The 26,292-nt window shown below is 42.3% G+C and overlaps 3 protein-coding genes across 6 annotated transcripts in view; 1 reads left to right on the forward strand and 2 right to left on the reverse strand.

Moving 5' to 3' along the window:
• pds5b (PDS5 cohesin associated factor B) overlaps nt 1-8,712 on the reverse strand; it is a 40,300-nt gene extending 31,588 nt beyond the window's left edge. For both annotated transcript variants that reach the window (XM_033647417.2, XM_033647409.2), the window contains exon 1: nt 8,631-8,712. The gene's annotated coding sequence lies outside the window, so the exon portion shown is untranslated. The remainder of the gene's footprint in view (nt 1-8,630) is intronic.
• Nucleotides 8,713-11,009: 2,297 nt separating this feature from the next.
• Nucleotides 11,010-13,257, forward strand: zar1l (zygote arrest 1-like). The gene is made up of 4 exons (XM_033609752.2): nt 11,010-11,668; nt 12,491-12,583; nt 12,672-12,746; nt 12,877-13,257. Exons 1-4 carry the CDS (start codon nt 11,081-11,083, stop codon nt 13,018-13,020), a joined length of 900 nt encoding a protein of 299 aa, XP_033465643.2. The 5' UTR covers nt 11,010-11,080; the 3' UTR covers nt 13,021-13,257.
• Nucleotides 13,258-13,482: 225 nt separating this feature from the next.
• Nucleotides 13,483-26,292, reverse strand: part of fryb (furry homolog b (Drosophila)) — a 73,877-nt gene continuing 61,067 nt past the window's right edge. For 2 of the 3 annotated variants that reach the window (XM_078172498.1, XM_078172497.1), the window contains exons 48-66: nt 25,835-26,033; nt 25,638-25,735; nt 25,297-25,467; nt 25,066-25,206; nt 24,766-24,951; nt 24,507-24,671; nt 24,083-24,157; nt 23,675-23,845; nt 22,834-23,028; nt 22,560-22,697; nt 20,996-21,210; nt 20,106-20,310; nt 19,822-19,971; nt 19,563-19,661; nt 19,363-19,446; nt 18,970-18,987; nt 18,633-18,743; nt 16,585-16,820; nt 13,483-16,351 (exon numbers count right to left, since the gene is read on the reverse strand). In XM_078172498.1, the coding sequence (XP_078028624.1) occupies nt 16,093-16,351; nt 16,585-16,820; nt 18,633-18,743; nt 18,970-18,987; nt 19,363-19,446; nt 19,563-19,661; nt 19,822-19,971; nt 20,106-20,310; nt 20,996-21,210; nt 22,560-22,697; nt 22,834-23,028; nt 23,675-23,845; nt 24,083-24,157; nt 24,507-24,671; nt 24,766-24,951; nt 25,066-25,206; nt 25,297-25,467; nt 25,638-25,735; nt 25,835-26,033 (2,916 nt within the window). In that variant the 3' untranslated portion in view covers nt 13,483-16,092. The remainder of the gene's footprint in view (nt 16,352-16,584; nt 16,821-18,632; nt 18,744-18,969; nt 18,988-19,362; nt 19,447-19,562; nt 19,662-19,821; nt 19,972-20,105; nt 20,311-20,995; nt 21,211-22,559; nt 22,698-22,833; nt 23,029-23,674; nt 23,846-24,082; nt 24,158-24,506; nt 24,672-24,765; nt 24,952-25,065; nt 25,207-25,296; nt 25,468-25,637; nt 25,736-25,834; nt 26,034-26,292) is intronic. The other variant, XM_078172499.1, reaches the window with a different exon arrangement.

Below are 26,292 nucleotides of genomic sequence, written 5' to 3' on the forward strand. Positions count from 1 at the left end.
AGAGCCAACAGCCGACAGGGCTGCACTTAATTATTAATTTATTTTTTATTAATCAATTAATATAACAATTAAATTACCCTAAAATAAATATAAAAACTTGTCTCATAAATATTTACATATTTTACTAATCATCTTCTCTTAAAAACTATGACTATAGTGCTGACTGCTGTGTTATGATAATATTCATAGTAATATTAGGCCCTATGTTTTTCATACCTGATCAGAAAGTAATGGACCTCAAATTCAATAGGATTGCCGTGGCACATTAATTAAATTTAATTACTATAACATAGCAATGCTTACCCTGAACAGAAGAATCAGCATTTATTCTTAGGTACTTGACTTTAAACTTAAAATAATTATGACACAGAGTAATATGCAATTAAGTTAATCACTGGCAAATGTATATTTGCATCAGTGTGGGGCAAGGAAAGTAATTGAAATGATTTACAGGATGTAACAGCAGTCACACACTGTAACAACAGTCTGTAACGTTGGTTTAAGTCGTTTTCTCACTCGTGCATGCCTGTTAAAGTAAACAGAAAATATAAAGCAGCTGAATAACAACAATAGATGGTGCATGCTGTAATGTTAGCTGCGGTGAAAGTTCAAGTGACTACTTCGAACAAAGACACATTGTCGTGTGTTGATAATCCTGATATATCCCACGTGGGTGTGGACAATAGTGAACAGGACAGTGCTGTCTGCTTCCGTCTTAACAAAGACGGAAGCAGACAGCACTGTCCGTCTTAACAAAGAGCTCCGGGGTGTTTTCACTTCAAGTGTCCTGTGAATAGTCACTTTCACTTTGTAGGCAAGGTTTTTGCAGCTCATTGTCGGGTGCAGCTTAAAATATTGCGATGCGCCAATACATGTTTTGCAATCGACATATTTCCATAATCGATGATGTCGATGAATCGCCCTACTCCTACTTAACGGCCAACATGACCTTTAATATTCCAGAATTCCGGAGATATAGAACAACAACCAGACATATGTTTTAAATAGCTATTTAACAGCCTACATTTAAACAGCAATAAAACACTTCAAATTAAATAACTTAAAAGTAAGATAATTGAGGAAGTGGTCCATTGAACAGTGTGACTAATCACAGGTTTAGCAGCAGTGGCAAATGAGTGAAAAGACTTGGTGTTCCAAGCGTCACTGTAAATCACCAGTCCTGCTATTTAATATGCTATTAATTTATTTATTTCTGGACACAGCATTGGACACAGGGCACCATTCATTACGACGAAAACTGCTCGGTGGCACATGAAGCCAAAATGGTTCAACTGCTGTGTATAATTTTAACTGAATAATAAGGGTATTATCGGCACTGCTTCCACATTGTGCAGCCCATAGAGCACACACAATGGAGACTCACGGCAGCCGAGCAGCTAACTTCCACTGCCCGAAGGGATAACTTCTGATTTAGCGCTCCACTAACTTGAATGGGGTTAAAATGATTTAATCTTGAGGCTCTCTACACTTTCAAATGTTATTGAACCGAATGGATCAAATCTTGATAGTGATGGGTTTGTGACGCTAAAAAAAAATGTAAGTAAAAATTGCAGTAAAACTGTTTGACCACTATGAACATTGGCTTCAAAGCCCAGCGCACTTCCTGGAAGCCTATTACACACACACACATACAAACACACATATGTGCTCTCATATTGAATGGAGGTAAACATGTGCACGACAGGTTAGCAGCTGTCCGTAAACGTTCAATGTGGAAAGTACGACTCAGCCTCCAAACACTTACACCAACTGATTGTTTTCTTGCTAGCCTGAAGGAGAGAGTTGCTTCTGGGTGCATGGGAGATCCTGACAAGCTTGTATGGATGTGTGAGTGTGTGTGTGTGTTTTTGAATAGTGATGAGTTGGTGCGTTAAATACATGGTAAATAATTTTTTTTTTTTTTACTTTTTTTTAGTGAGTTGTTAATGTTTTGTTGTAAAATGTATAATGTTCATACTGCACGGTGCAAAGCGCCACACATTTGAGCAGCATTTAAAATACGATTTGGTTATTGAAAAGTATGATTAACAATAAATTAAAATATTCACAATATCTTTTGCAGACAATGTTTAACATTATTAAATTGTGCTCAATTTTAACCATTTTCTGAGTGTTTTATTACTTAGAATAGTCGACTATTGCAAGTCTAACCTTCCGTTAAAACATAAGGGAAATGAGTCATTGGGAACATCCCTAATCAGTCTTCTCAAGGGGGAAAAAAACAGCAAAACGTATATGCCACCTTTATTTAAATTCACCTCCCACTCGCTGAAACCCACAATGGCATTGAGTTACAATTTGAGGCACCTGTATGGCAAGCAGAGCAATTTGGGGTTCAGTGTCTTGCTCACTTCAAAACATGGAGGGGAGGAGCTGGGGGTAAAACAGATTTCTCTGTAACAGACGTCCAGAGTCAAAGCTGACAGCTTCATGTCAAATGGTGGGGGAGTCTCCGAGTCAAACTTCTATGCATGTGCACCACATCAATATCTAATAAGGCTGCAATTTACGACAATCTTTATCATTAATTATTTTCTTGATCAAACTTTAAGTTGTGTGATCTATCAAATGTCAGCTAAATTGCAACTATTTCAAAAATCAGTCATTGAAAAAAACAAAATAAAAAATATGACTGTAAACTGAGTATCTTAAGGTTTTGTCTGTTTGTCAGATAAAACAGGCAAGCTGGCTCTGGGACAACTGTGGTGAGCAATATCACATTTTATAGACAAATACTTATTGTCTTCCATTTCATTTAGTCAGCTTATTATTGCCCATATTGTAAAGTGCCACCACAGACTCTACATCATCAGTGTTGAAATCAGATGGCTGATTAATCAGTGCTTTACAGCAGATGGGGACGATTATGCTGTACATCAAGTTTAGTTGTGAGTCAGAGTCATAAACAGAAACCACACAGTAAAAGTGTCAAACACTGTGCAACTGTAATGTGACATGTGCTGCGGGTATTTCCCACAGGATATTGGTTAGCTGAGGTGTTGAGCATCAACCTCCCCGAAACTGAGTTTGACTGAGTTTTTCTTTGCGAGGCTGATGAGTGTGTATCGCACAGAAAAAAAACGTTTGAGCATGTGCTATTTACCATGAGGGAGTTGGACACTTGTTGGGAAAACATGTGGAAAGAATGTCCTAAAATGCATTCATTAGTTTTGGCGGGCAACAACTGAGAGTTAAAACAACCTCCCAACAAATTCCAGCCTTGATCTTTATTAGGTTATAGAGCATTTTTTTTTTAAACACAAATATTTGCGTACTTTTCCTCTCCCTTTTCTAGATTTATAACCAGGCCCACTTCTGTCCTAATTTAATGAGTCTAAGAGTTTCAGTTTCTTCTCTTAAACGGTAAAATATCCCTGTAAACTCATGTATCTCATTTTCTATGTAGCATTTAAACAGCTTCAGTTGTGTTGTGTTTTCAAGATACTGGAATTTCTAACTTTGACACAATACCTTGAAAAATAATTGATATTTGATATAATTTCCTTGAGTCACACGGGAAACAAATTACATTAAAGACCTAAAATTAGATGTTTTCAAAATTTTAAGATAAATTAAGAAAAAAACATTAATTGTAAGACAGAGCCAGTAGCGCAGCTGGTACCAGTGTTTTGACTACGGAAAATGAGTACTGAAAATGATTTAAATGTTCTGTATGGATATATATTGATAAAACAATATTTTTTTTACAACACTAGTAAATATATAGCACAAACTATCCAAATTTTCATTCTGAGGCATTAGTTCAAATAGAGCAAAAAGTCCCTGAAGCTCAGAAATACACCCCACTTTTAAGCTGCAAAACTAGTTGATTCATTGGTTGGTCAATTTACAAGTTAATCAGCAACAATTCTGATGACTGAATATATTTTCAAGTCCTTTTTAAGCAAAAATGTCAGACATTTGCTGGTTCCAGATTCTCAGATTCAAGGCTTTGATGCTTCTTATTTGTCATACATTATCATAAACTGAATATATAATATTTGGGATTTGGACTATTGGTTGCACAAAATAAAACATTTAAAGATGCCACCATGGGCAGTGGGAAATTATGACATGAATTTTTTTTCACGATATTATCTTACATTTCATATACAAAGCACTATATCGAAAAATTATCAGATTAATCAATAATGAAAATAATCAGTAGCTGCAGCCCTTAATCACCTTACTTTATTTTTATTATCCTACAACAACACTTTCATGCTCAGCATTTAAATAACAAAACTTTACAAACTTGTACTCTTCCACAACCTGCAGTCCTGTTCAGTTTCAATCAGTAACAAACATGTCATCGTATTTTGACCAAACATTTTGGCTCCTGTGATATATAACTGCAGTATTAATGCTGTGAAGTGGCAACTGGTGTAATTTCATAGAAAGATAAAAGCAGTCAAATAAATGGATGACATAGTGTCTGACTGAATGACAGATGGGGCAGAAACTTAAGACAAGTGAACAGACAGACATTGGACAGAGTCTGATTAGAGTCTCAGATTCCTGTCTGTAGTTCAGAACTACGGTGCAAAGACAGCACTTGCACCATGGTTAAGTTTTTGTCACTACCGTTTGCCATGCTATAGGGTTTCACTAGCCCCTTTTACACAGATATCGCACTACAGGGCTGCTTCAAGGTCCCTTCTTGATGCCGCTTCTGCATTTTTACACAGCACTTAACAAAGACTGCTTCATGCGGCAGCAGTGTGTGATTTTAGACGCATGCTGGCATCACAGAAGCAAAGGAGGCGTGACGGGCATGACGTAACACAACAGCATCAGCCTCTAGTGTAACATATGACATATGCCTCAGGGGCGCTTTCTAAACAATAAGAAAGGCATAACATGGAGGTAACAATCATTTACTGTCCCTATTGTATGGCTACTGATCTCCTCCTCTGCTTGGAGGGAAAGGAGCTTCTGGACCTCATTGTTTTCCCAATTTGCAGACATTTTCAGCCACTGTTCTTCTTTGAGTTAGCTGCTAACTGCTATTGGCTACTTTTTAAATCTTCCACAGTGGATTGTACACACAACATGATGTCAACTCGTCAAATACTATCCTGCAGGCTGTCCCATTTATACAGACATCTTTATAGCGCTGTTACTACTTCCAATGACACCTTAAAGGCAAGACAACTCTCTCCTCCCAATCTGCGATTGTACCTTTTATACAGAGCGGCAAGACGGAAATTCCCACCTTGAAGAGGCAGTGTAAAAGGAGATACTGGAAGTACCACAGCTGTCTAAAATGTGGTATGTGCCAGCATCTGTGGCTTGTGGATATGAAAGTATGTTTTCCTGCTGTGCCCCAATGTCTAATACCACAACAACCACATCTCCCAGGGGAGTCAGCAAAACAAGCTCATACTACCTTTCAAGAAGAAAAATCACTGCATAATATACACTGTTACTGAAAGCGTTAAATGAATGGACCGATAACTTTTCTTCTGTAACAACTGTCTTGTTTGTGACTTCTCACAAATTATGTTGCTTTCGGTGAAGGAGAATTGATTATTACGAAGCAGTCTAGGTCAGTAGGTCTGAAGTCTGACAAAAGCGCTTGCTGGGTTTGATTTAGAGACTAGACCGCAATACCGAGTTTTGAATAACCAAACAATTTTCTGCAGCTGTACTTGAGCTTTTACACACACACACACACACACACACACACACACACACACACACACTGGACACTGGACAGCTGCCAAATTGTTAGATTCTGACCTTCTTTTCCACCCCACAGCTGCTGCCAAATTTGAGTCCATCTCTCTCTTGGCCTACCACACGGACACACACAGAGTTCTGGCAGCCAATCAGAGGAGAGTATTTCTTGAACTGGGGGGTCTGTCTGGATACCAGCCACCAGGGAATATTTCACATTGAATAAGAAGCAGCAGTAAACAATCACACACGGGAAAGCTTTACCCCACATTAAACTTCTTGAACATGGGCTACTGTTGACTTGGTATTGGTTTATCACAGTGAAACACATTTATCCCCCACTGAGGGTTTTCTATCTGTCTGCTGCTTCTTCTCTCCCCACACTGCCCCTTTAACACAGCTGCCAGCAGAAATATGAAGACCCAGAGCAGCTCCCCTAACTTAATCTGAACCTTGACACAGACATCCTCTGTTTTAACCCTCTGGGTGATCACAGGGAAGAGAGTGACTGTCAGCGAACAGAGGACTGGACACCAGCTGGTTGTAAGGATGAACTCAATGACCTCCATATGGGCACTCACAAAAACACTAAGTGAAGAAAATTGAACAGGGATTTACTGTCTAAGAGTTTAGTTTCCGACCAACTGAAATTAAATAGACATTTTCTGAACGGAGCAGGTCTTTGCCAAATCTGAACCAGTGAAGGCCGGCCAGAAACAACAAAGCAGAGACGGAGGGATTGAAATTAGCACAAAGGTTATGAGAATGAGACAAGGTTGGAGCAAACCAACATGTACAAACAGACAACACTGCTGAATGACGTGTCTCATGTTACTTGGCAGCGCAGACATGTGTCCTCCTCTGTATCCATTCAACACAAACCAACGACCACAGAGAGACAAACTAAAGACTGCCATTGTGGCTTTTGTAGGGCAAGAATTTGACCAAACACAATTTTGCATAGTTTTCCTTTCAGTCGGGGAGAATAACATTTAAGGGCTGCAGCCTGCATCAGATCTACAAAGGGGACAAACAAATTACCAAACACCAACTCCAAACTAGAACTGCTACAAAGTGGTTCCTGGTGAAACACTAGTCTATGTGGTTTTCAGGCCAAAGCCAAAGTCTCAAGGCACACCTGTATTTATATCTGTGTACAATAGCTTCTATACCATGTGTTATCACATTTATTACGGCATAAGACAATAAAAATAAGACAGGTAGCTTTTGCAATAATGTCTCTTTCAGTGGTAGGTCATCTTTGCTGGTGATTTATTGTAATCTGCTCCGTATAATAAAGCGATCCATTGTCTCACTCACGACTTTCTCATTTCAAATGTCATCATCTCTCACACTGGCTGTCATTCAAGGCTTTTGATGTGTCACACACTTAAAATTCCCACGCACAAACAGCGACAAATAGGTTCCCTGCAAAGGTTTTTTTAAATTAAACTACATTTTTTATCAGAGTTTGCCTCTCATTAGGAAGTGGATGCCCACAACAAACTGATCAATTAAAAATTAATTCATAACTTTTTGAATATTGCAATAATAATGTGTGGTTATAACACAATCTGACAGCACACCTGGACTGGCTTCACACCATTTGAGAACCACTGCACTAGTCTATGTGGATTGTGCATAGCCATTTAAAGAAAGGTAATAAAGCAAGAAAATGTTTGTCCTAGCTGAAACACAATGGTACATTAAATTCAATGTTGGCTTTTTATGAGCTATATTGAACAATACTCACTTTAAATGTTGTGTGGTAACATTTTCCAATGAAAAAACAACTGCATAATAACCAAAATCCTTATTACATGGCCATAAAATCACATACATCACAGACTTCTCATGACCTGTGATCAGGGGACCAATCCGCAGTGTTGATGGAGACACCATTCAAAAATCAGAGGCTGATAGCTGTCACAACAAAAGCACTGCAGCACCCTGGAGGTGACTGTCCTTACTCACTTTATAAAACAACAATGTAGAGTCCAGTTTTGGAAATAAAGCCTCCTGTGTTTGAGGCTGCACTCCTTCGCTCAAAGCCTTTTGTTGTATGCTGATATTAATAACAGTAAGTGTGCACGAGACCAGGTGGGATGTTTTCAATCAGATACTGCTCCGATTTCTAAATGTATCAATAATGGAGCCGATCGACCACTACATAAACCATTGACCATGCGAAAAGATGCCTGCAATAATAAAAAGCAATGCGCCTTGTACTAATAACGTTAGCTCATAATAATGGGAGTCACAACGAAAATGATGTAGCGTTACAACAGCGAGGGGGGCTACTATTATAAGTTAACCTGGGGTCGCGTTAGTTAGCTTATAAGGAGGGAACACGCTATGTAAAAGGTGGTTATTGTTATTATGGGATAACTTAAAACAGCATGTCAGGGCCAACCTGCCTTGTTGCCGTAATGTTGACCGTGGCTAATCTAGTTAGCCGCCGTTAGCTAGCTGGTATGCACATCTCGCTCGCGACAACACTGGCTAGCGTAACCGAGCTAACGTTAGCAGCAGCAATCTCAGTGACAGAGGGCGGACAGATAGTAACGTTGCACCGAACAAAACACCCGGGCTACCCACCGTTATATCGCTATAAATACCCCGTCTTCAGCCACACAACGAAGCCGAGCCATTGTTTGCTCTCGCTGCCGGGGCTCTGAGCCTAGCAAACGGACTAGTTATTCTCCTAGCTAACCATTTTTGCGCCGCAGCACCAGGTCAACCAGCGCCGTGAATCGGACACGGCTGCCGAGAACACAGGCGAGCAAGGCGGGCTGCGCTCCGCCTATTAGCGCTGGAAACCTGGCTGCTCCGCGGAGACATCCTCGGTTATACCTCGCTGTTCGCGGCGGCACCTGCAAATATTCCCACGTTTCAACCAAAAAGATGCGCGTATTTGTGCATTTTCTTACCTGTTACGGTGAATTGTGATCAATCGTGTCCTCCTCTGCAGCTCTCTTCCCCCTCCTAGCTCCAAAATGGCGCCAATATGTGTAGATTCAGTGCCCATGGGTACAAACCATCAACGAGTGTGTAGCGCCACCTATGGAGTGAGTGTGTGTAGGCCCCTCAAGTGGTGCTCACATCATCCTTTCACGTAAATGATTCATCCTTTTTAAGATTATTGGATTTCCAAACATACATCTTACTCAGTGGACAGTAGCTGTGGGATATTAGACAATTTTTCCTGTAAGGATTATTCACTCACTAATATTATGTGCATGAAAAATAGCTTGTGTTGCAGAGATTCGACACTTTGATGGTTGATAATTAAAGAAAAGGAGAGTTTTGATATTTCACAGCATATAAAGCAGGGATTTTTAGCCTACCAAATGCTGATGTCCAATACTGGATATCCTAAAATTAAAAAATAGCCTATTAAAAGTAAATAAATCAATGCACTCCAATCTTTATGGTGCTAAATAAGCAGAAAATGCCTTTATTGATGTTTAATCATTCGTGTACTAAAAATAGGAAATTATAGTGTTTACAAAGGATGCAAAAAACTCACATCCTGCATCACAAAGTGCCTTTACTGCCTTGTGCCCTTTTCTGTCGCTCTAAACTTGAAAACCCAATATTCCGACAGCACATGAATGCACCAAGAGACGGTGCTTCAAATGAGCTTTTTTTCTGTGCGAAAAATGATCTCATAAATAAGACTGGGTCACAATAAACATACTGTTCTCATTAGTGTGGCATTCATGTTTCTTCCGAGTAAACTAGCCTACATTTATGATCCATTCAGCCGCCTCTAAATAGTGCCATTCACATTCTAAAGGTGCCTCTGCCTGTTAAAGGGTATTTTATCAAGTCAGTGTGTCTCTATTCATGCAGCCCTTTCTCAGATGCTGCTATGGAGCCTTCAGTTTTCCCCCCTTTTCCTTGCCCTGCTAACCTATTCATTCATACCACACTTTCCTATGCATGAACATCTGTTCCTCTTTAACACTGTAGGTGCATTTACTGTGGTTACATGGGGCTAATTGCAGATTTCCTTCATGCTCCTGAGAGATCCACATGCTTTTAAGCCATCACAAAGGTCTTGCCATGCTGGTTTACAGTTTACAGAGCATCGAGTTAAAAGATGTGTCAGAGATCAGCTGCTTGCTTTGTCTTATTATGATGGGTCCCTGGCCAACATGAGCTATAGGGGGAGCTCCAATATAATGTTTCAGATTTGTAGCCCTTAAATATAAAGCACTTTACAGCAGACATAAATGGGAGGTTGAAGGTTTATAGCAGGGGAGTCAAAGTCATTTTAGTTCATGGGTCACATACACCCAATTTGATCTCAGATGAGCTGGAGCAATAAAACCATCACACAATAACCTATAAGAACCATCAGCTCCAATATTTTCCCTTTTTGTGTAAAGGATATCAAGTACATTATGCAGACGTTCATTATTTTTCAAAACAAACAGCCTGAGATGACGTCAGAAAAATTAGTGCAATTTCAACCGTATGTCTCAGATTTTCCACATTCAGTCAGCCTAATTCTCACTGTCATGACATGTGTATTTATCCATACATTTCCTGATACAGATTCTTTTGAACTGAAGCAGCTGGTTGACAATATTTTGCACAATGTTCAATATCTTTAAACATGGTCACAGTAATGGATTCTCTAATATTCTGCTCAGGGTGGAAAAGCCTCTGAAGCAGAATATAACTTTTCTCCTGAATCCTGGTGGCACCTCTAGTCATCTAGTGGTCTGGATTGGACCCTTTGGTGGGCCGTATGTTTGAGACCCTGGTTCAAAGGTCAGCTTAAAAGCCCACTCTATTAAAGCTGTTTGAAGTATACAAGCCAAGAAATTAGTGGGCATATTGATGTTTTCTGTTTTTCTGTATTGTCTGTTTTCAGCCGTGAATTTAATATAATTTCAGGCTTTAAGGAAAAACAAAGCCAACAGACTTTTGAATAATATTTTTCTTGTTTTAAACTCTAAACATCTGCATAAAATACTTTTAATCAAATCCATTTACTTCAAATTACAATCAGCCTATAGGGTATATTATTATTATTATTATTATTATTATTATTATTATTATTATTATTATTATCTAATTATTATTTACCATTAAGATGATACACACATTTCAGAGCCATGTGGCTGAATGTGTAATTTTCCTGAGCTTGTTTTGTCTGTGGCTGATTGATTTTTATATGAGAACACAATATTAGATATAGGCATGACATCCTCAAACATATGGTAACTGAACAATCCTAAATATTTCTGTATATGGCAGCTGAATCTAAGCCTGTGCGCCCCTGTTCTCAATCAGCCAATTAGTGCAGCAAGAAGGCGACTGCTTAAATCTCAACAGGAGCAACTTGGACTGGTTTCATGGCTCCAGGATGGAGGGGTTCCTGTCCACGTTTCCACCGTACACTGTCTGCGACAACCCGGTGTGCGCTCCTGCACCTCAGGAGGACATCAGCTGGGTGAAGAGAGAGGGCCGCTTCATGACCCCCCAGGGCCTCAACTACCTGGAGCTCTGCAAGGCCATCCTGTCCCAGGTCACCCCCAGTTTGCCCCCTCCTCTCAAGAAAGCAAACACCAAAGAGTGCGGCGTGCAGGTGAACGCCAAAGTGGATAAACTCGTGCAGTGCTCGCTGGGTCCCAAAACGCTGTTCTGCGTGGACGGTGAACATCCAAAGTCCCCCAAGAGTCCGGAGCTGTTCACACCGGACGGGAAGGCGCAGCACATCACGCCACCGGTGAGCAACCTGCGCTTCCTCAGACCCGTCTCCATCTATTCTCCGGTGTTTGACCGCAGGATCGTGATGAATAAAGTCTGCGATGACGGTGGAAGTGAAGGAGAAGGAGAGTCTGCTGAACAAGCCCAGTCTGACAAGGAGGACGAGGCGGATCACAGTGGAGAGGACACAGTAAAGGACTTCAAGACAACTTTCCACAGGTCCTCAAAGGGGTCCAACTTCCAGGTGGGTCTCTCTGTCAGGAAGGAGCCCCTTAAGAGACACAGGAACATCATCATGACATAAAGCCCCATATGAAGTCCCTCTGTACCCCATTTCTGTGTGTGTTGTGCACAATATTCTACACTGTGTGGTGGTTTGATTTAAGACATTAATTTACACTGGTAGCATGGAGCCACAAAAAATGAGGGTCTTAAAAATTAGATTTGGCACAAGGACCTTCTTCAGGATATGCAGGGCTTCATGATCAAGTGAAGACCCTCTGAAGGGCTGTGTGTGACTGCCCTCCTTGGTGCCCCCATGTTTAAACAAACCACAGCAAAGTGCCCCTGTAGTAGATAAGTGCCCTTCCTGTAGAGAAAATGTGATGAAGCATGCCCTTCCAATGGCAATGCAGTGCCCTTAGCATTCCCTTAAATAAGAAAACATGATGAAGTTCCCTCTCAGGTGGCCTTAAAGTTGAGAAAACATCATGCAGTGCCATAGGATGCCCTACATGCCAGAAAGCTTTCTGCATGCTGGTGCCCTTTTTATTCTTCTTCCTCTACCACTGAAATAAGCCAGAATTTGCCACTACTTATCACGTCGGGTCATTCTGTGCTTTAGTGGTGCATATTTCCAAACAGATTGTCAGTTTGATTAGCACAGAGTAATAGCACCTTTTAAACAAGGCGATAAGTGCTTTAAATACAACATAAAAGGCATTAAGACAAGATATAAAAGAAACAGAAGCCGATATAAAATGAAGTACGCTATATAGATAGACCTAACTACATAATGTGTTTCTGTGCACAAATTATCTCTTAACGTTTCAATGGTTGTGTTTAGTTCCTGGAGCAGAGGTATGGCTTTTTCCACTGCAAAAAGTGTAACATCCGGTGGGAGAGTGCTTATGTGTGGTGCATCTCTGGAACCAGTAAGGTAAGAAGTTTGTTGTTTAGTGCTGTTTAGTGTGGTTAAGCAAAATCTGCATTCATAATAATAATTCGGAGTATCATTTTTTAATCAGGTGTACTACAAGCAGCTCTGCCGGAAGTGTCAGGTGGGGTTTAATCCCTACAGAGTGGAGTCCATCCTCTGCAAGGTACTGAATCGTCTTGTTTTTTCAGTTTCTTAAAGCTGCAGAATCCTTAAACTGGGGTCAGAAACCTCCTGGCTGTTCTCTCGCTTCCTCTATTCACGTAACTGTCTCCTCCCCTCTCTCTCTCTCTCAGGGCTGCTCTCAGACCTTCTGCAGCTGTGAGAAGAAGCAGAGGCACATCAACATGAAGAGGCCTCACCGCCAGGACCTGTGTTGTCGCTGCAAGGGCATGAGGTTGTCCTGTGACGCCACCTACAGCTTTAAATACATTGTCTGAGCTGTTCTGCAGTTTCGTACATGTCTCAGATGTTAGTTGCCTCCAGTAACGGACATAAAGAGATTCATATATTCTCCTTCCAGCGAGTAGATGAATCTCTGCTTTGGTTGTTTATTTGAAGCAGCTTCTCAGAAAGGCTCTTTTGTTTCCCTCCATTAATCCTGGAGCTTAACTTAAACATGAAACTATTTTCGTAAGAAGAAATGGAGTCTATGAAATAAACACTGCATGTCAAAACTGGAGAAATTCTTGCAGATTCTAATACTGAATCTTTATAACTTGGCACACCGCTTAAACTCACTTTGGTTGTGACTCAAGCTGCTCGAATGCATGCAACTTTCAGCATAATATTCTAACAGAACGAATGCTAAATAGTCTTTTAAAGTTAAATTAAGTAAAATGATTAAGACATGCTTTAAATGTGATGTGAGGAGGGTTTTAAGTGAAATGCACAAGATATTATTTTGATATGTCTTTTACTTTGACACCGACTGGTACAGAGCATCAACTCAAAACAACTTCACAAAGGCTGTAAAATTATTTACAAGGTGGAAAAAAACAACTACAGTCTTCATCTAAAAAGCTTTAAAAATGTGCAATTTCTTGTTTGGCATGCATGCACACACACGTTCTCCCACACACAGGAAAGACAAAAAAAAAAAACCATACCCGCATGAGCTTAAAGCTCCCTTTTGTACCTCATACAAACATATCTTTCAGATAAAATATGATTTTTGATAATAAATATTTCAAACACTCCGTACAGTACACAGAAGATGCATGCATGGCAGTTTGATTTGAGAGAACAAACATCGATATAAAACCTAAGTCAAATGAGTGTTGATTTATAGCTGATCAGATATAAATAGGAAAGGGATATTTGTACAGCAAATAGAGGGCGAAACGAGGGAGTCACAAAAAGGGCCGACGACAGAAGTGTTCAGTAGTAGCACAGGTTTTGTTTTGAACGTCCACAATGAGTGCTGAATGTCAGCATTTCCCTTAACGTGTAAGGTAACTACAAACCACACACAAACATATGCTACAACGGTTGTGTGCCCCTAACTATTAACAGTATACAGACAAAGACAAAATATTTGAGTGTGTACATGCACCGTCCTCTTGGCATGTGAACACATAAGGTCAACGTGTTACAGTGTAGGACAGTGAGAAATATACAGTGCGTACACTCACTAATGATGCTACAACTCGCCACGGAGGAGTGCACGGCTAATGGCATGATTAGTCTACCTATGTTTACAACAGTAGTCAGGAGACAAGCTGGTTCACTGATACAGAATATAAACAGAGCGAGGGCAGCATGAGGAATTACGCTTGAATATTCTGCATCCGCTCTTTGTCAGTCTTTCAGTCAGTCTGGAGAGGTCAGACTTTTAGGGAGCAAAAAGGGACACTAGTACAGTAGAGAGCATTCAACTGGGTCATGCATTGCACAATTTCCTCCAAAGGAGATCTAAAAACAGTAGACACAACAGGAGAGAAAGTTAATCCAGCGTTTGGCTTTTCCTTCTCAGCGAAAGTGACAGCCTTTTCTCTCACAGTAACAAACAGTAACGTCACCTCCTTTCTGTCACATCTTTTTAAAAACTAATACCAAAACTCCGTTTAGTGCAATAGCGAAAACTACCAGTGATGTTACGTAGTGTCACAGGTAGTTTCCTCACTGTCTCTGGTGATACTACCAGCAGACTATGTCCTTCTTGAAGGAGGCAGCAACAGTCAATCAAGTTCAATCAGGTCTTGAGTTCCTCTGGGAAGCGAGTTAAAAATCCAAGCTAAGAGCCTTCACAGGTCCTCGGGTGCAGAATAGATTTAGTGCTGAACGATGACCATCAAGCAGGACTTAAACTTAGAGCACATCAATTTTACAACAAGTGGCCGTAAAGCGAAGTTAGCGCTCAGATAGAATCACATCAGGTCATCTTTATCAGCAGGCAGCAGTCTGTAGTATCTGATGGGTTCAGCAATGCTTCCCATTATGTGTGGGACATGATTCAGTGTTCTTTAAGTTTAACATCTGCAAGTATCTCTGGTATGTGTCATCTCCTTTTCAGAAGCAAAGATCTGAGCGTTGCTCAGGAATAGTTGGTTTCAGGCATAGTAGGTTCATAGTAGCTCTTTAGGTCCTCTGGCACAGTACGTTAAAGTCTCAGGTCTGGACGTCTGATGGTTCAGCATTCAGGAGCCCCCCTACTTTCAGTAGGGGCAGGGCGGCGTGCCCCACCTTTCCCAGGTAGCGAGATAAGGGCGCAGCAGCTCCACCGAGGGAGCAACAACAACCCCATGCTGCAGCCTCTCCTGGGCCGGTGGGACAGGGAGGGGGGGGTGGGGGAGGGAGGAGGGATGAAGATGGAGCAGGGCCACGGGTTAACACTGTGTCATGGCCTGGGTGTGCAACCGAGGATGGGTGTGAGTGTTTGTATGGGGAGCGGGGGAAATGGGGGAGATGTGATCCCCGAGGGGGGATGGTAGATGCGTGTGAGTGTGTGAGCAAGGTGGGCTCTGAGGCCACAGTTGGGAGCATGTTAGATGTATGAGATGGTATCAGGTGTTTGCTGCTGTGCACATGTAGCAGTGGTGAACTGTGTGATGAATGACCTCTGAAAGGATAATAAATGTTAGTGTTCTCATCGAGGTCACTCCTCCTTGGCTCTTGTGTGTGCGGCAGTGTAAAATCTGGTTGGCCTGGTGTGCTTGAGCAGCTGTGCGATGAGAACAGGTCTGGGGGTTTGGGAAAATCAAATAAAGAGATATCAGAGTCTACAATGGATGTGGATGAGGAGAGCAGAGAAGGGTCTGGGTCTAAATATGGTTCTGGTTCTGGTGCTGGTGCTGGGCAGGGCGGTAGGCAGGTAGCTGTCTGGAGCTGTACAGCCGGGGCAGCAGAAACACAGGAGGAGGCAGGGGCCAGGTGTGTGGGTGCTGGGCCTCCTCTGTAAGAGCAGGCTGAGATGAGAGCGGATGTGGAGATGGCTTTGGAAGGGTCAATGGCTGCAGTGACGGGGGAGTTAAGGGTGGGGAGGGAGGGGGTGGGGGGCTCCTGAGCTCCTGTCAGAGGCTGGTCCCGGAGGCGCTGGAGTCGGGGAGGTAGGTTGTGACGACCCGGTAACCCTGGGCGCGGCGGATCATGTCGCGGATCTCCCCGTTGAGCTCCAGCAGCTTGGAGCAGATCAGGGTGAGGTCCTGGCGGGAGCCAACCAGGGCAATGGTGCCCGTCTGGCCCAGTGTCTGGTGGCGAAAGTAGACATTGAGCAGCGTTTGGACCTCGCTCTCTGATGTGCCACCGAACACGCCGTTGGGCCACTGCCTCCTGAAAAGGAGAAAAATAATAAATAATAATAAAGTAAGGTGTGATAGGTCAGTTATGATGGATGGATATGGAGACAGCGCTATGTGTGCTTGAGTAAAATACTGAGTAAAATACTGAGTAACTGTGATACTGGGACATAAACATATCCATATTTAAGAATATTAACTATAAGCACAAACAAGTGGATGTTTATGTCATCTAGCGTAGGAGTTTTAAACCGATTTGTCACTCACCTGCACTCCTGGATGTAGCGCACAGCTTTGGTGAACTCGTGGTTCTTAAGGCACTCCAGTATGGCCTGCACAGCTGCCTCCGAGGTGGGGAAGCTGGGCACGACCATGGCTGCCACCTGGGTGGCATGTGCGTGAGTGTGGGCCAAGTGTTTGTGTTCCAGGTCGCTGGCCACAGCCGCCTCTGCTGCCTGCAGGCTGGTCCTCAGATCAGTGAGCTCTCGAGACATGTTCAGAAGCTACGAAGTAGGAGGGAAACAGATGGTGGTTGAGTGTATGTATGTGTGTGTGTGTGTGTGTGTGTGTGTGAGCTTCTAAGTCATCACAGAAAGAATGTTTATATCATTTCATTCAGTACTTAAGATTCACTTTCGGAGCCAGCAGCGTCGAAAAGGATTTTCTTCATATCTATAGCCTTAAAAACATTTAGTAAAAATTAGATTTATCTAAAAATGTAATATGTTCAATTTTACAAAGACATTTTGAAAGTAAAAACTTCTCACAGTGTAGCCAAGTGGAACTGATGTTGGGGTCAGTTGGTATGGTCGGACCTGCAATAATTAATTTCACTGACAGTGACTGGGCAATAAGGGACACCTGCTGGCGAGCCACTGGTTTTATTTTAGGCTTTGTCTCCTCTGTGAATGGCTGGCATGCAGTCTGTAGCATGTTGAACATGTCGCTAATGACAGTAAATTTAGTTTAGCTGTATGTGGGTCCATGCTGGTGTGGCAGTAGGAGTTACTGGGGCCGTGGATGCCTCTGCTTTGTTGTGTATGATACTTTTGTGGCATCATTGCCAGCTATTAAGGAAATCAAAGAAATAAATTGAAGGAGACCCTAGAGTCTAGAAGGTGTCTTGCTTTGCTTAATGTAGCTGTGGGTGCCACTGGACAGCCTTTACAAGGTATATGCATGTTTACATTTGAGCGGACACATTAAGTATCTTATATTCTGCACAGCTTCTGTTGCATGTCTGTATGTGTTGAAGAGCTCCTTGAGCATTTGTGTATCAGGGTAGTTGAGGAAATCTGACAAGGGATCTGCTGTATGGCTTGTCTGCTTTGATCATATTTTCTTTTTTGATGTTAACTGCTCTCTTTAGTGCCCACCCCATGTTGCTATAGGCTGGCATCCTGTCTAAAATATTAAATGGATTGTTCAGATTTTTTCAAGTGGGATTGTATGAAGTACTTATCCATAGTCACTGTATTATCTACAGTAGATGTCAGTGGGCATGCCCCTAGTTATATACTGCTGTGGACAGGGGCAGCAGCAAAACATATTTTAACCATCTAAAAAAGGCCCACCTAAAAAGTCAATATCAGTTAAAGTGTATGCTATATTTATAATATTTTCACCTCTTTAATTGGCCGTCAGACAGCCCTTTCAAAAGGGGAACCAAAGTCGTTGTATTGCATTCTTCATAGGTAGACTACTTCGACAGAAACAGTAATTTTCCAACACAAAACGCGAGAGCTGCTGGTCTACCGTTGCCTCAATTGGTTAGATTATTTGTGTTATTGTGTGACTTTGCTAAATCTGAACTAACCCTTTAAAACACCAGCGTCACACAATAACACAAACAAACTAACTAATCGAGGCAGCGGTTGAACAGCAATTCCCGTGTTCCAAAAATGACGAGAGGTAAAATGAGTGAGTCTGGCTTTGAGAGGAGCACTGATAACAGCTTCCGTTTGAAGACAGCTTAGATAATGGCTTCAGTTTCCCATTGGAAAGGGCTGTCTGACTGCTGGTAAAGCCTGAAAATATTCTAAATATAGCATACGCTTAAACTGAGAATGGTGGGTAAAATATGTTTCGCTGCTGCCCCAATTCATAGCAGTACACTGCTTAGCTTCCGTGCCAGTACTCCTGTCTGCTTCTCTGAACTCGGGACGTTCTGACCTGCCATCTACTGCAGGTAATACTATGACTATGGTTCAGATCTTCATACAACCCCAGTTAAAATTTAACTGAACTATCTCTTTAAGCAGCTGAACAGTGTAGAGACTGTAAATGATGTCTTTATGAACTATGACTCGACTCACCTCAGGCACAGAGCTGATGGCATGAACTTGACCAATGAGCGAGCAGTAGGACTGGAACAGTAGGAGAAGCTGAAAATGCAGCTTGTAAAGCCTCTGACAAAGCTCCAGTTGCTACAAGACACCAGAGAAGAAACAGAGTCAGATTCCTCAGTAGCAGTGAACACACAGATACAACAACACAGTTATATTCTCAAAAGCACACACCCCATACTGTTCATACACACATGCAGAGGAATACAAACACGCAACAACATGACTAGTTGATTGTCTTGTGCAGAGTAAATCAAGCAGTGTATTTAAGTGGCAGTGAAGTGAAGAAACTTGTAAGAGAACTTACTGCAAGAGACTCCATTTGCTAGACAGCGAGAGAGCATGTTAGGGCGTCAGAGTGAGGCAAGAGGAAGACAGAGCGTCAATCAAACACATGCACAGCACAGTATAAACCATGACTATTCACAGTCAAGCTACCAAGAATTAGTCAACAGTGTATAACACCCAGCAGCTTTACGTTTCACTTAGTGTTTGGTGGTGGCTACAGCGAAAAAGTCAGGAGGAGACACTAGATAACACACAGCACACATGCAAAGAGAGCAGATATTCCAGTGTGACAGAATCACAAAGGAGAAAAGAGAAACAACTACAAAGCACAGATGCAGAAGTTAACCACATGTTGAGCGTTTTTTGTTTATCTGTAAAGTCTAAACTAAAGTTGTGAACAAGTTGCCTGTACCTTCTCCTCTGAGTCTCCAGGCTGGCAGGTAACTACACTGTCACCGGGGCACCTGGGAAATGTGTCCTTACAGTTCCTCAGCCACTGAAGGAAAAACGTAAGGTGACAACAGCGGGGGGAAGAGGGTTGTTAGTTACACATTTACATGAAAAAACCCCCCAAAACAAAACATTTATTATAACATGCTGAGGTGAAGTTACCGATACGGCGGCGTCCTCTCTGGTGTTGTAGGTGTCCAGGTACTCCTGTAGCTCCAGCGCACTGAATTTCATCTTTTCAAGGAGACCATAGGACATGATCTGGATAGACCAACAAGAAGAAAGAAGGAGGTGAAGGATGCGTTCAGTGCATTAGACTTGTTGGTTAATTCAGCACCACTGTTTGCAGTCTGTCATGGGCTGATCCAACCAACATGCTGTGATTAACGATAAGTCAATCATGTCTGGCAGCATTACTCACAGTGTCTGCATCGATGTAGATTGTGGGACAATCAGAGCATGTGGTTAGCATCTGTGAGGACCTGAGGAACTTTGATCCGATGCCCCTTAAGCCCTCGCCGAGGTAAGTGGCGACATCAGTCGTCAGGATGCAGAATTTACCCTGAATGTTCTGGGAAAGAAGGAAAGTTTGAGTAATTGTTGTATTTTTGTACATACGTGCATGTAAATCCCCACAGGATATGATGTTTCCTGATTATATTAATGACTTAGGAATGACTTCAACTAATCCGTCCTGTGATTTACCTTAAAGAGAGACGAGAACACTTGAAAGGTATGGACGGCGCAGGACCCATCTGAGTCGGTCACCAGCTGGTTGATGTGACATCGCCATGCCTCCTCAGCGTCGTCACACACTGCAGGTTGGAAGGCTGCCAAGATGGCGGAGAAAAATGGAGAAGGGGGAGGAGGAAAACCAAGGTCTTCCAAGTCATCTACATCATCACGCAAGCTGTCGCCATGGGAAGGGGAAAGAAATGGGGGTACAAAGAAAAAAAGGTTTTGATACCTTCCCCCCAAAAAGGTTTTACATGAAGATCAAGTGCCCTGCTAGCCTAAGACACAAGTTACAGGGGGCGCCTCAAGGGCCAGGATTAATAGAATTCATCTATTAGGAATCATTTAATATTAGAGAAAGGGTGTGGAAAATCAGGACAAAGAATGCAAAACAAACAAAGACAAACAATGGTCACACACTGAATCTAACAAGCAGAGATGTGACATATAAAGCACGTGGTGGCTGAGAAACACTGCTAATATGCATGCAACCTTAAATTACTCATGTATGTAGAAGTGTTTCTTTTTAGTAGTTCATTAACTTACACAAGGTTTAAAGTCTATTTTCATGAAGCACTGTCATCATTCTAACTGCAGATTTGCATATATGAGAATGCAAATGGTAATTGGGTGTCTTAGGAAACTATTTACAGCACACTTCCTTGTGAATGACAGCTTAATATAAATGCCCTGATTTGTCCCAGTGCTGTGTGCACAAACATTCTGGTTGTGACAGATAAAAATAAGCGCTTAAGACTGCTGCTTAACCGAGGTTTAGTCCCAGTGTCAGTCAATCTGCCAGTTGATAAAAAGTTCCAGCGAAACAATATTCCATATTGTTTCCTGTCTGTCACATTCACCTGGGCAGACAGTTGGGGTCTAGAAAGTCCAGCGGTGGTTGGCAGTAGTCTGCGTTGAGGCTGTGGTCCAGATTGGGTGGGTGATCCAGAGGTTGCCCCGGCAACTCCAGGGTGAAGCTCTCGCCGCAGTCTGAGCCTTGTGGGACCTCGTTGGCGCTCAGCGATAGTTCGTCATCCTGGGCTTGAGTGTCCTCATCCTCCACACACACCCTCCCCTGAGGAGACAAAGATATTACATTTTCCCAAAGATAATAAATGCTTGTGTATTTGGACCAAAACATCACAGTACGGGGTCATGGTTTGGTGCACGCAGAATACATGTAATGCGGAACCAGAGCAAGAATTCCCCCCAGAAATTTGTAGTCGCACGCTGTTAGCAACATGTTCTGAGGTCAGCACAAGTGGACTGGTGTATAAATCAGTCATACTAATGCGAGCACAAATAAAAACGCCAGAACTGGAAGACCCGCCTGCCGGTACCCGGTCGGCTACAACAGCAATGGACAAAGAGTTGCTCCACCGTTGTAGGGTCTATGAATGAGAAGTGGCAACCTCCAGGGCTCAAAATGAGGCCAACATTTAAGTGCCAAAAACTGCAGTTCTTTGTACGGCCACTCGAGGCTGGTTTTAGAAGCAAGTCAATCTCCATAGAACCCCATGTTAAATGCCCAACTTTACAGCAGAAATAAACATGTTTACAGCCTGGTACGAAGAAAAGTTTTGATCTCTATAGCTAATTTCCCTTTTCGTGACAACGGTACGGGCCATTCATTTTTATATAGTTCACCTGTTTACATTTTATTAAGGCTTAAAGTTACGCATTTTTAACAGGCTGTCTGCTGATAGTGTCCTCAGCTTCTCATTCAGATCCACCCCTCACTCCTCCACAGCGCCAGCCTCTCACCTAAATTTGTTCACTTGTGGCTTCAAAAAACAAAGATGGAAACGTCCAAACTCAAGGCTTCAAAACAGGATTTCACAAAGCAGTGGGTAACGTCACAGTAGCTTCGTGCGTTATTTTTACTAACTAGTGTCTACAATGGAAACACATCCAACATGCTCATCCCATTTGACAGCATCACTCAGATGTGCCTGGTCGATAAATGTTTGGGTGCATTGAAGATTTAAATATAGCCAAGGTGGAACTAAGTGAAACACTTCTCCTAATGCACAAGTTTTATATTTCATTATTCTTTTTTTATTTTAATTTTATAGCACAAGAGATGCTTTCCACTTTTATAGCCTGTTGTGAACTACTGCATTTTAGGAAAGTATTTGTTCAGCGTTTGAAAAGTGTAATACAGAAATGTTCCTTATTTCAATAATGAAAGCAGTTGAACAACGTTGCCAGTGGGCAAAATGTTACCTCAGTCCCCAACAAGAGGATTTTGTCTTTGACACTCGCACAACTGTCTGTTCAAAATAAATAAGAAACTGTATCCTTGTGCATTTGTTTTCTTTTTCTCTGCTGTACCCAAACCACGACTTTTCTGCACCATTACTCATACTTAATAACTATACAAAACAGGAGTATATATGGGTGTGAATGTGTTTTATTCCTCACATGTAGGCCACTGTGATCATCATGGAGCACTCCCTGGCTCGGCGTGATGGCATTGAGAGACTGTGGGTCGGCAGACGTGTCATAAGAAGTAGATAGAGAATCAGTGTGATTGGTTTCCTCCGATGGAGAAGGGTTAGTCTGGAACAGGAAGGCAAACCAGGGACATCTATAATTTGGATTGACTTATTCCATCAAATTAGGTCATTGCAATATTAGGAAAAGTTTTTAAGGCTTCAGTGGACGTTAGTGTTGCATTGTTCCAAAAGTTACGCACAAGTTGAGAGTGAGAGAGGCTCTGGCTAGTTGAAGACTCCTCTTCCTCTGAGGACTCGTCTGAGTCGTGGGGGTCCTCGTGACCTAAGCTGGGGGTGCTGCCTGAGTGCTGGCTCTCCTCCAACAGGTCACCCAGCTCGGTGCTGTCCAGAGAGCGTCGACGGACGCCCCAGTTAAAGTTATCGACAGTCTCGCCCTAGATAAAACACACGCACGTACACATTGGAAGACAAAAGCAGAGGCGATGGTAGCAGTGAATTTCACTACTGTGAAAACATTTTGAAGAAAACATGAATAATTGCTTCTAAGAGCGTCTGAGACAAGCACAAGATGCAAAATGTTATTCATGGCATGAAAATATGCTGGAAAGGCTGTTTGCATTCAATATGATAATCTTTTACCCCATAAAGACACACAGTATCATTTATCTCCATTATGATAAATAGCAATAAGGTCAGAAATGTAGTCCTGCAACCAAGCTGTGAGAGAAAAATGAAGCACAATCATCCCTTTTTTTTCAGTGAGAGGAAACAAAGGAGCCAGCAACACCACAGCGCTGATGAAAGCTAATGTAAGTGCTCAGTGTGAGAGACCTTACCTGGAGCTCCTAGGCAGCGAGGGGAAGAGAGAGAGACACAGAGTTAGACAGAGAGAGAGACACGGAGGAGGGACACAGAAATACATTTCAAATATATTGCTGCTAAAGACAGACAGGCAGATAAAATGAAACACGCATTAAAGGGAAAAGGGAAGGCAAGGGACAGATACTCTACAGTTAAAATCAAGCCACATAATAACTTTAAATGGCCATGGGTAACACACAGTGAAATATAAACTCTCACCTCTCCGTCCTCCAGCTCCACATCCAGGAAGTCAAAGTCTCGGAAAACTCTGAACTGCTGCTCGCTGGCTGTGTCATCAAGCGTGTCCTCTCTGGTTCCACCCTCCTCTGATGACACCCCACTTTCCCGCACCTCCATCATGTCCAGGTCACCACATGATGAGAAGATCACCTGATGAGAAGGAACGAGAAAAGTACAGTATTTACACTTGTCACATGACGCTGGTGAAGTTTACATAAAAATGACAACTTCCTCATGAATGATAGAGACATTAATCTCCTTGAATAACTAGGAAAATTGGCAGACCTTGCTAAGGTTAATACTTAAGAGAGAAGGGATTTTTGTAGACTGTGAACAAGCAGACAGTACAGGTAGAGTATTATAAAAATGAGATGGGAGGTAGCTTACAGATGGGTTCTTGGTGAGTCCAACTTCTTGTCCGCAAAGAGACAACACATTTACTAGCTTCTCTCTGGTTCTTTTCTGCAAGTAGAAGAGAGACAGGAATAAATAATAGAGTATTAATCAAAGAGGGAACAGACATAAACTCTCCTCTTCCTTGATCTGTTCATTTGTAACGGCTTCAGATGTTAAAATAACCAATAAATCAGTTGAGCCCAGTGCAGATCTACATATATACAAAGTCCAGCATGGCTTTTGCTTGTGCTAAAAAACAAACGGCTACAGAGGAATGTGACTTTGAGGTCAAAACAAAGAAGGATGGGTGTGAATCAGCGTGTCATTGACTTACAGTTAGAGCTATATAAAGATATAAACTGTACATAAACTGTGAGAGATCTTAAAAACATTTAATTAAAGGGTCTAACTCTACCTGTGAGGATTGTGGTCGCCTCCAGCTGACGGGCACCAGGATGGTGTTGGAGTTGGATCCAGACGAGGTGGAGGAAGTACTGCGGGTTACAGCCATGGCTCTGGCCTTCCCCTCTCTGCCCCCTGAACCCTGAAGCTCGTCGAACCGACGCCCAATCACTGGCGTCTGTAAAGAAAACAGTTTGAATCTTACATACATTTCTGACATGTCTTTTTCTGTACTATAAGTGTAAGTGGGACAGAATGTGTTGCTTCCTCACCTCGGAGATGTCAAAGGTGAAGTCCAGTGTTTTTCCAGGCAGAGCTTTGGATGAACCGTCCCACACCCTGCTGACCTCCAGGTTGGAAAGGTCACCTTGCGAGTGGCCATACACCGGATGAACTAGGCTGGCGGAGCGCGATACCACCAGCTTCAAGATGTTTAAGGCGTCCTTCCAGTGTATCGTCTGTGGAATAACAAACACAGTATGAAAGAGACAGCAGTGCGTATTTTGTATCACACAGTAACTCACACAGAAGAAGTGGGATATGCTTCAGCTTATGCACTTTAGGAAAGTTACCTGGACAAACTTCTCAATGGTCTTTGTGACATCAGCGTTAAACTGTTTGACTTGTACAGCAGTCAGGTCCATGTGGCTGAGCAGACAGTAGATGATCTGGAGCAGAGACTGCTGCATACTGGGAAGGCCCTTATCCAGCAGCTGAGAGGTGGAGAGAGACATTCAGTGACTGACAGAGCATGCAACCGCTAAAACATTCAACATATGCAATCCATATTAATCAGCACTTACCTCTGCCATATAGGTCACCATGTTGAGTGTGATGTCAGAGAAAGCTTCATGGAGGTAGCGGCAAACCACACTGACCCAGGAGAAAGGGTCTCGTGTGTAGGAGCGTGTCTTATAGAGAGTCATCACATGGGCCAGATGGGACAGTTTTGTGTTCTTCTCCACCAAACACACCTGAGAGAGAGAAAGAGAGAGCTTGTTTTTCTTTTTCTGTGAATGTTTATTCCTCATGTCATTTTATTTTTGCTTTAACACCCTATAAAGCCTAACCTAAAGTGATCTGAAGTAAATCAAAGGAAACTGAAGTGAACTAGACAAGGCTCAAGTGAAGAATTGGACCGTACCTGTGCGATCCTCTCAGCGCTCTCCTTACAAAACTGAGTTGGATGGCCAAAGTGCTGCACCAGGTGAGGCAGCAGACAGAGCACATTCAGAGGGAAACCTGCACAGAGAGAAGAGGTTGAAAGAAAACTACAGACTTGTTTGTTTCGACCTAATAAAATAACACAGGATGAAAGTTACCACGATCCCCAGTTCCTACCTATAGACTGTGAGCTGTCAACGACAGGCACGCGAGATACTGGTGTAAGCTGGCAGAAGAGCTGTAAGGTCAGGTCAGATGTGGCCTGGGAGGTAAAACCCTTCAACAAAAGCTGCTGAATCCCAGAGAACCCGCTCCACCTCAGCTGAGCCTGCAGCTTCTCGAGGCGTTCGCGGTTCTCTGCTCTGTCTAACGGCACCTGGGAAATAAGAGTTTGATTTAACTAAAACAGGAAATTGACTGTTTTATTTAGTTTCGTCCTGAAATGCATTCTGACAACCTGAGGCATTTGTATTTTTTTATAGCCAGTTAATCATATGTCTGCACGTTGCTGATAGCTAAGAATCCCTTCATTTTTCATAGGACAGGAGGCTTTTATTCAAAAATATAATAAGCAATACATTTTTTTGCCCTACTAGCAAGAGTGTGAGGCTCTTAGGATGGTTCAGTTGATAGAA

Source organism: Epinephelus lanceolatus, chromosome 11, assembly GCF_041903045.1.
Source record: "Epinephelus lanceolatus isolate andai-2023 chromosome 11, ASM4190304v1, whole genome shotgun sequence".
NCBI lineage: Eukaryota > Metazoa > Chordata > Actinopteri > Perciformes > Serranidae > Epinephelus > Epinephelus lanceolatus.

Excerpts from the sequence above, each read along its gene's own strand:
- zar1l (XM_033609752.2), top strand. The coding sequence starts at position 11,081 with ATGGAGGGGTTCCTGTCCACGTTTCCACCGTACACTGTCTGCGACAAC. Across the intron at positions 11,669-12,490 it reads CAAAGGGGTCCAACTTCCAG|TTCCTGGAGCAGAGGTATGG; the intron begins GTGGGTCTCTCT and ends GGTTGTGTTTAG. Across the intron at positions 12,747-12,876 it reads TGGAGTCCATCCTCTGCAAG|GGCTGCTCTCAGACCTTCTG; the intron begins GTACTGAATCGT and ends TCTCTCTCTCAG.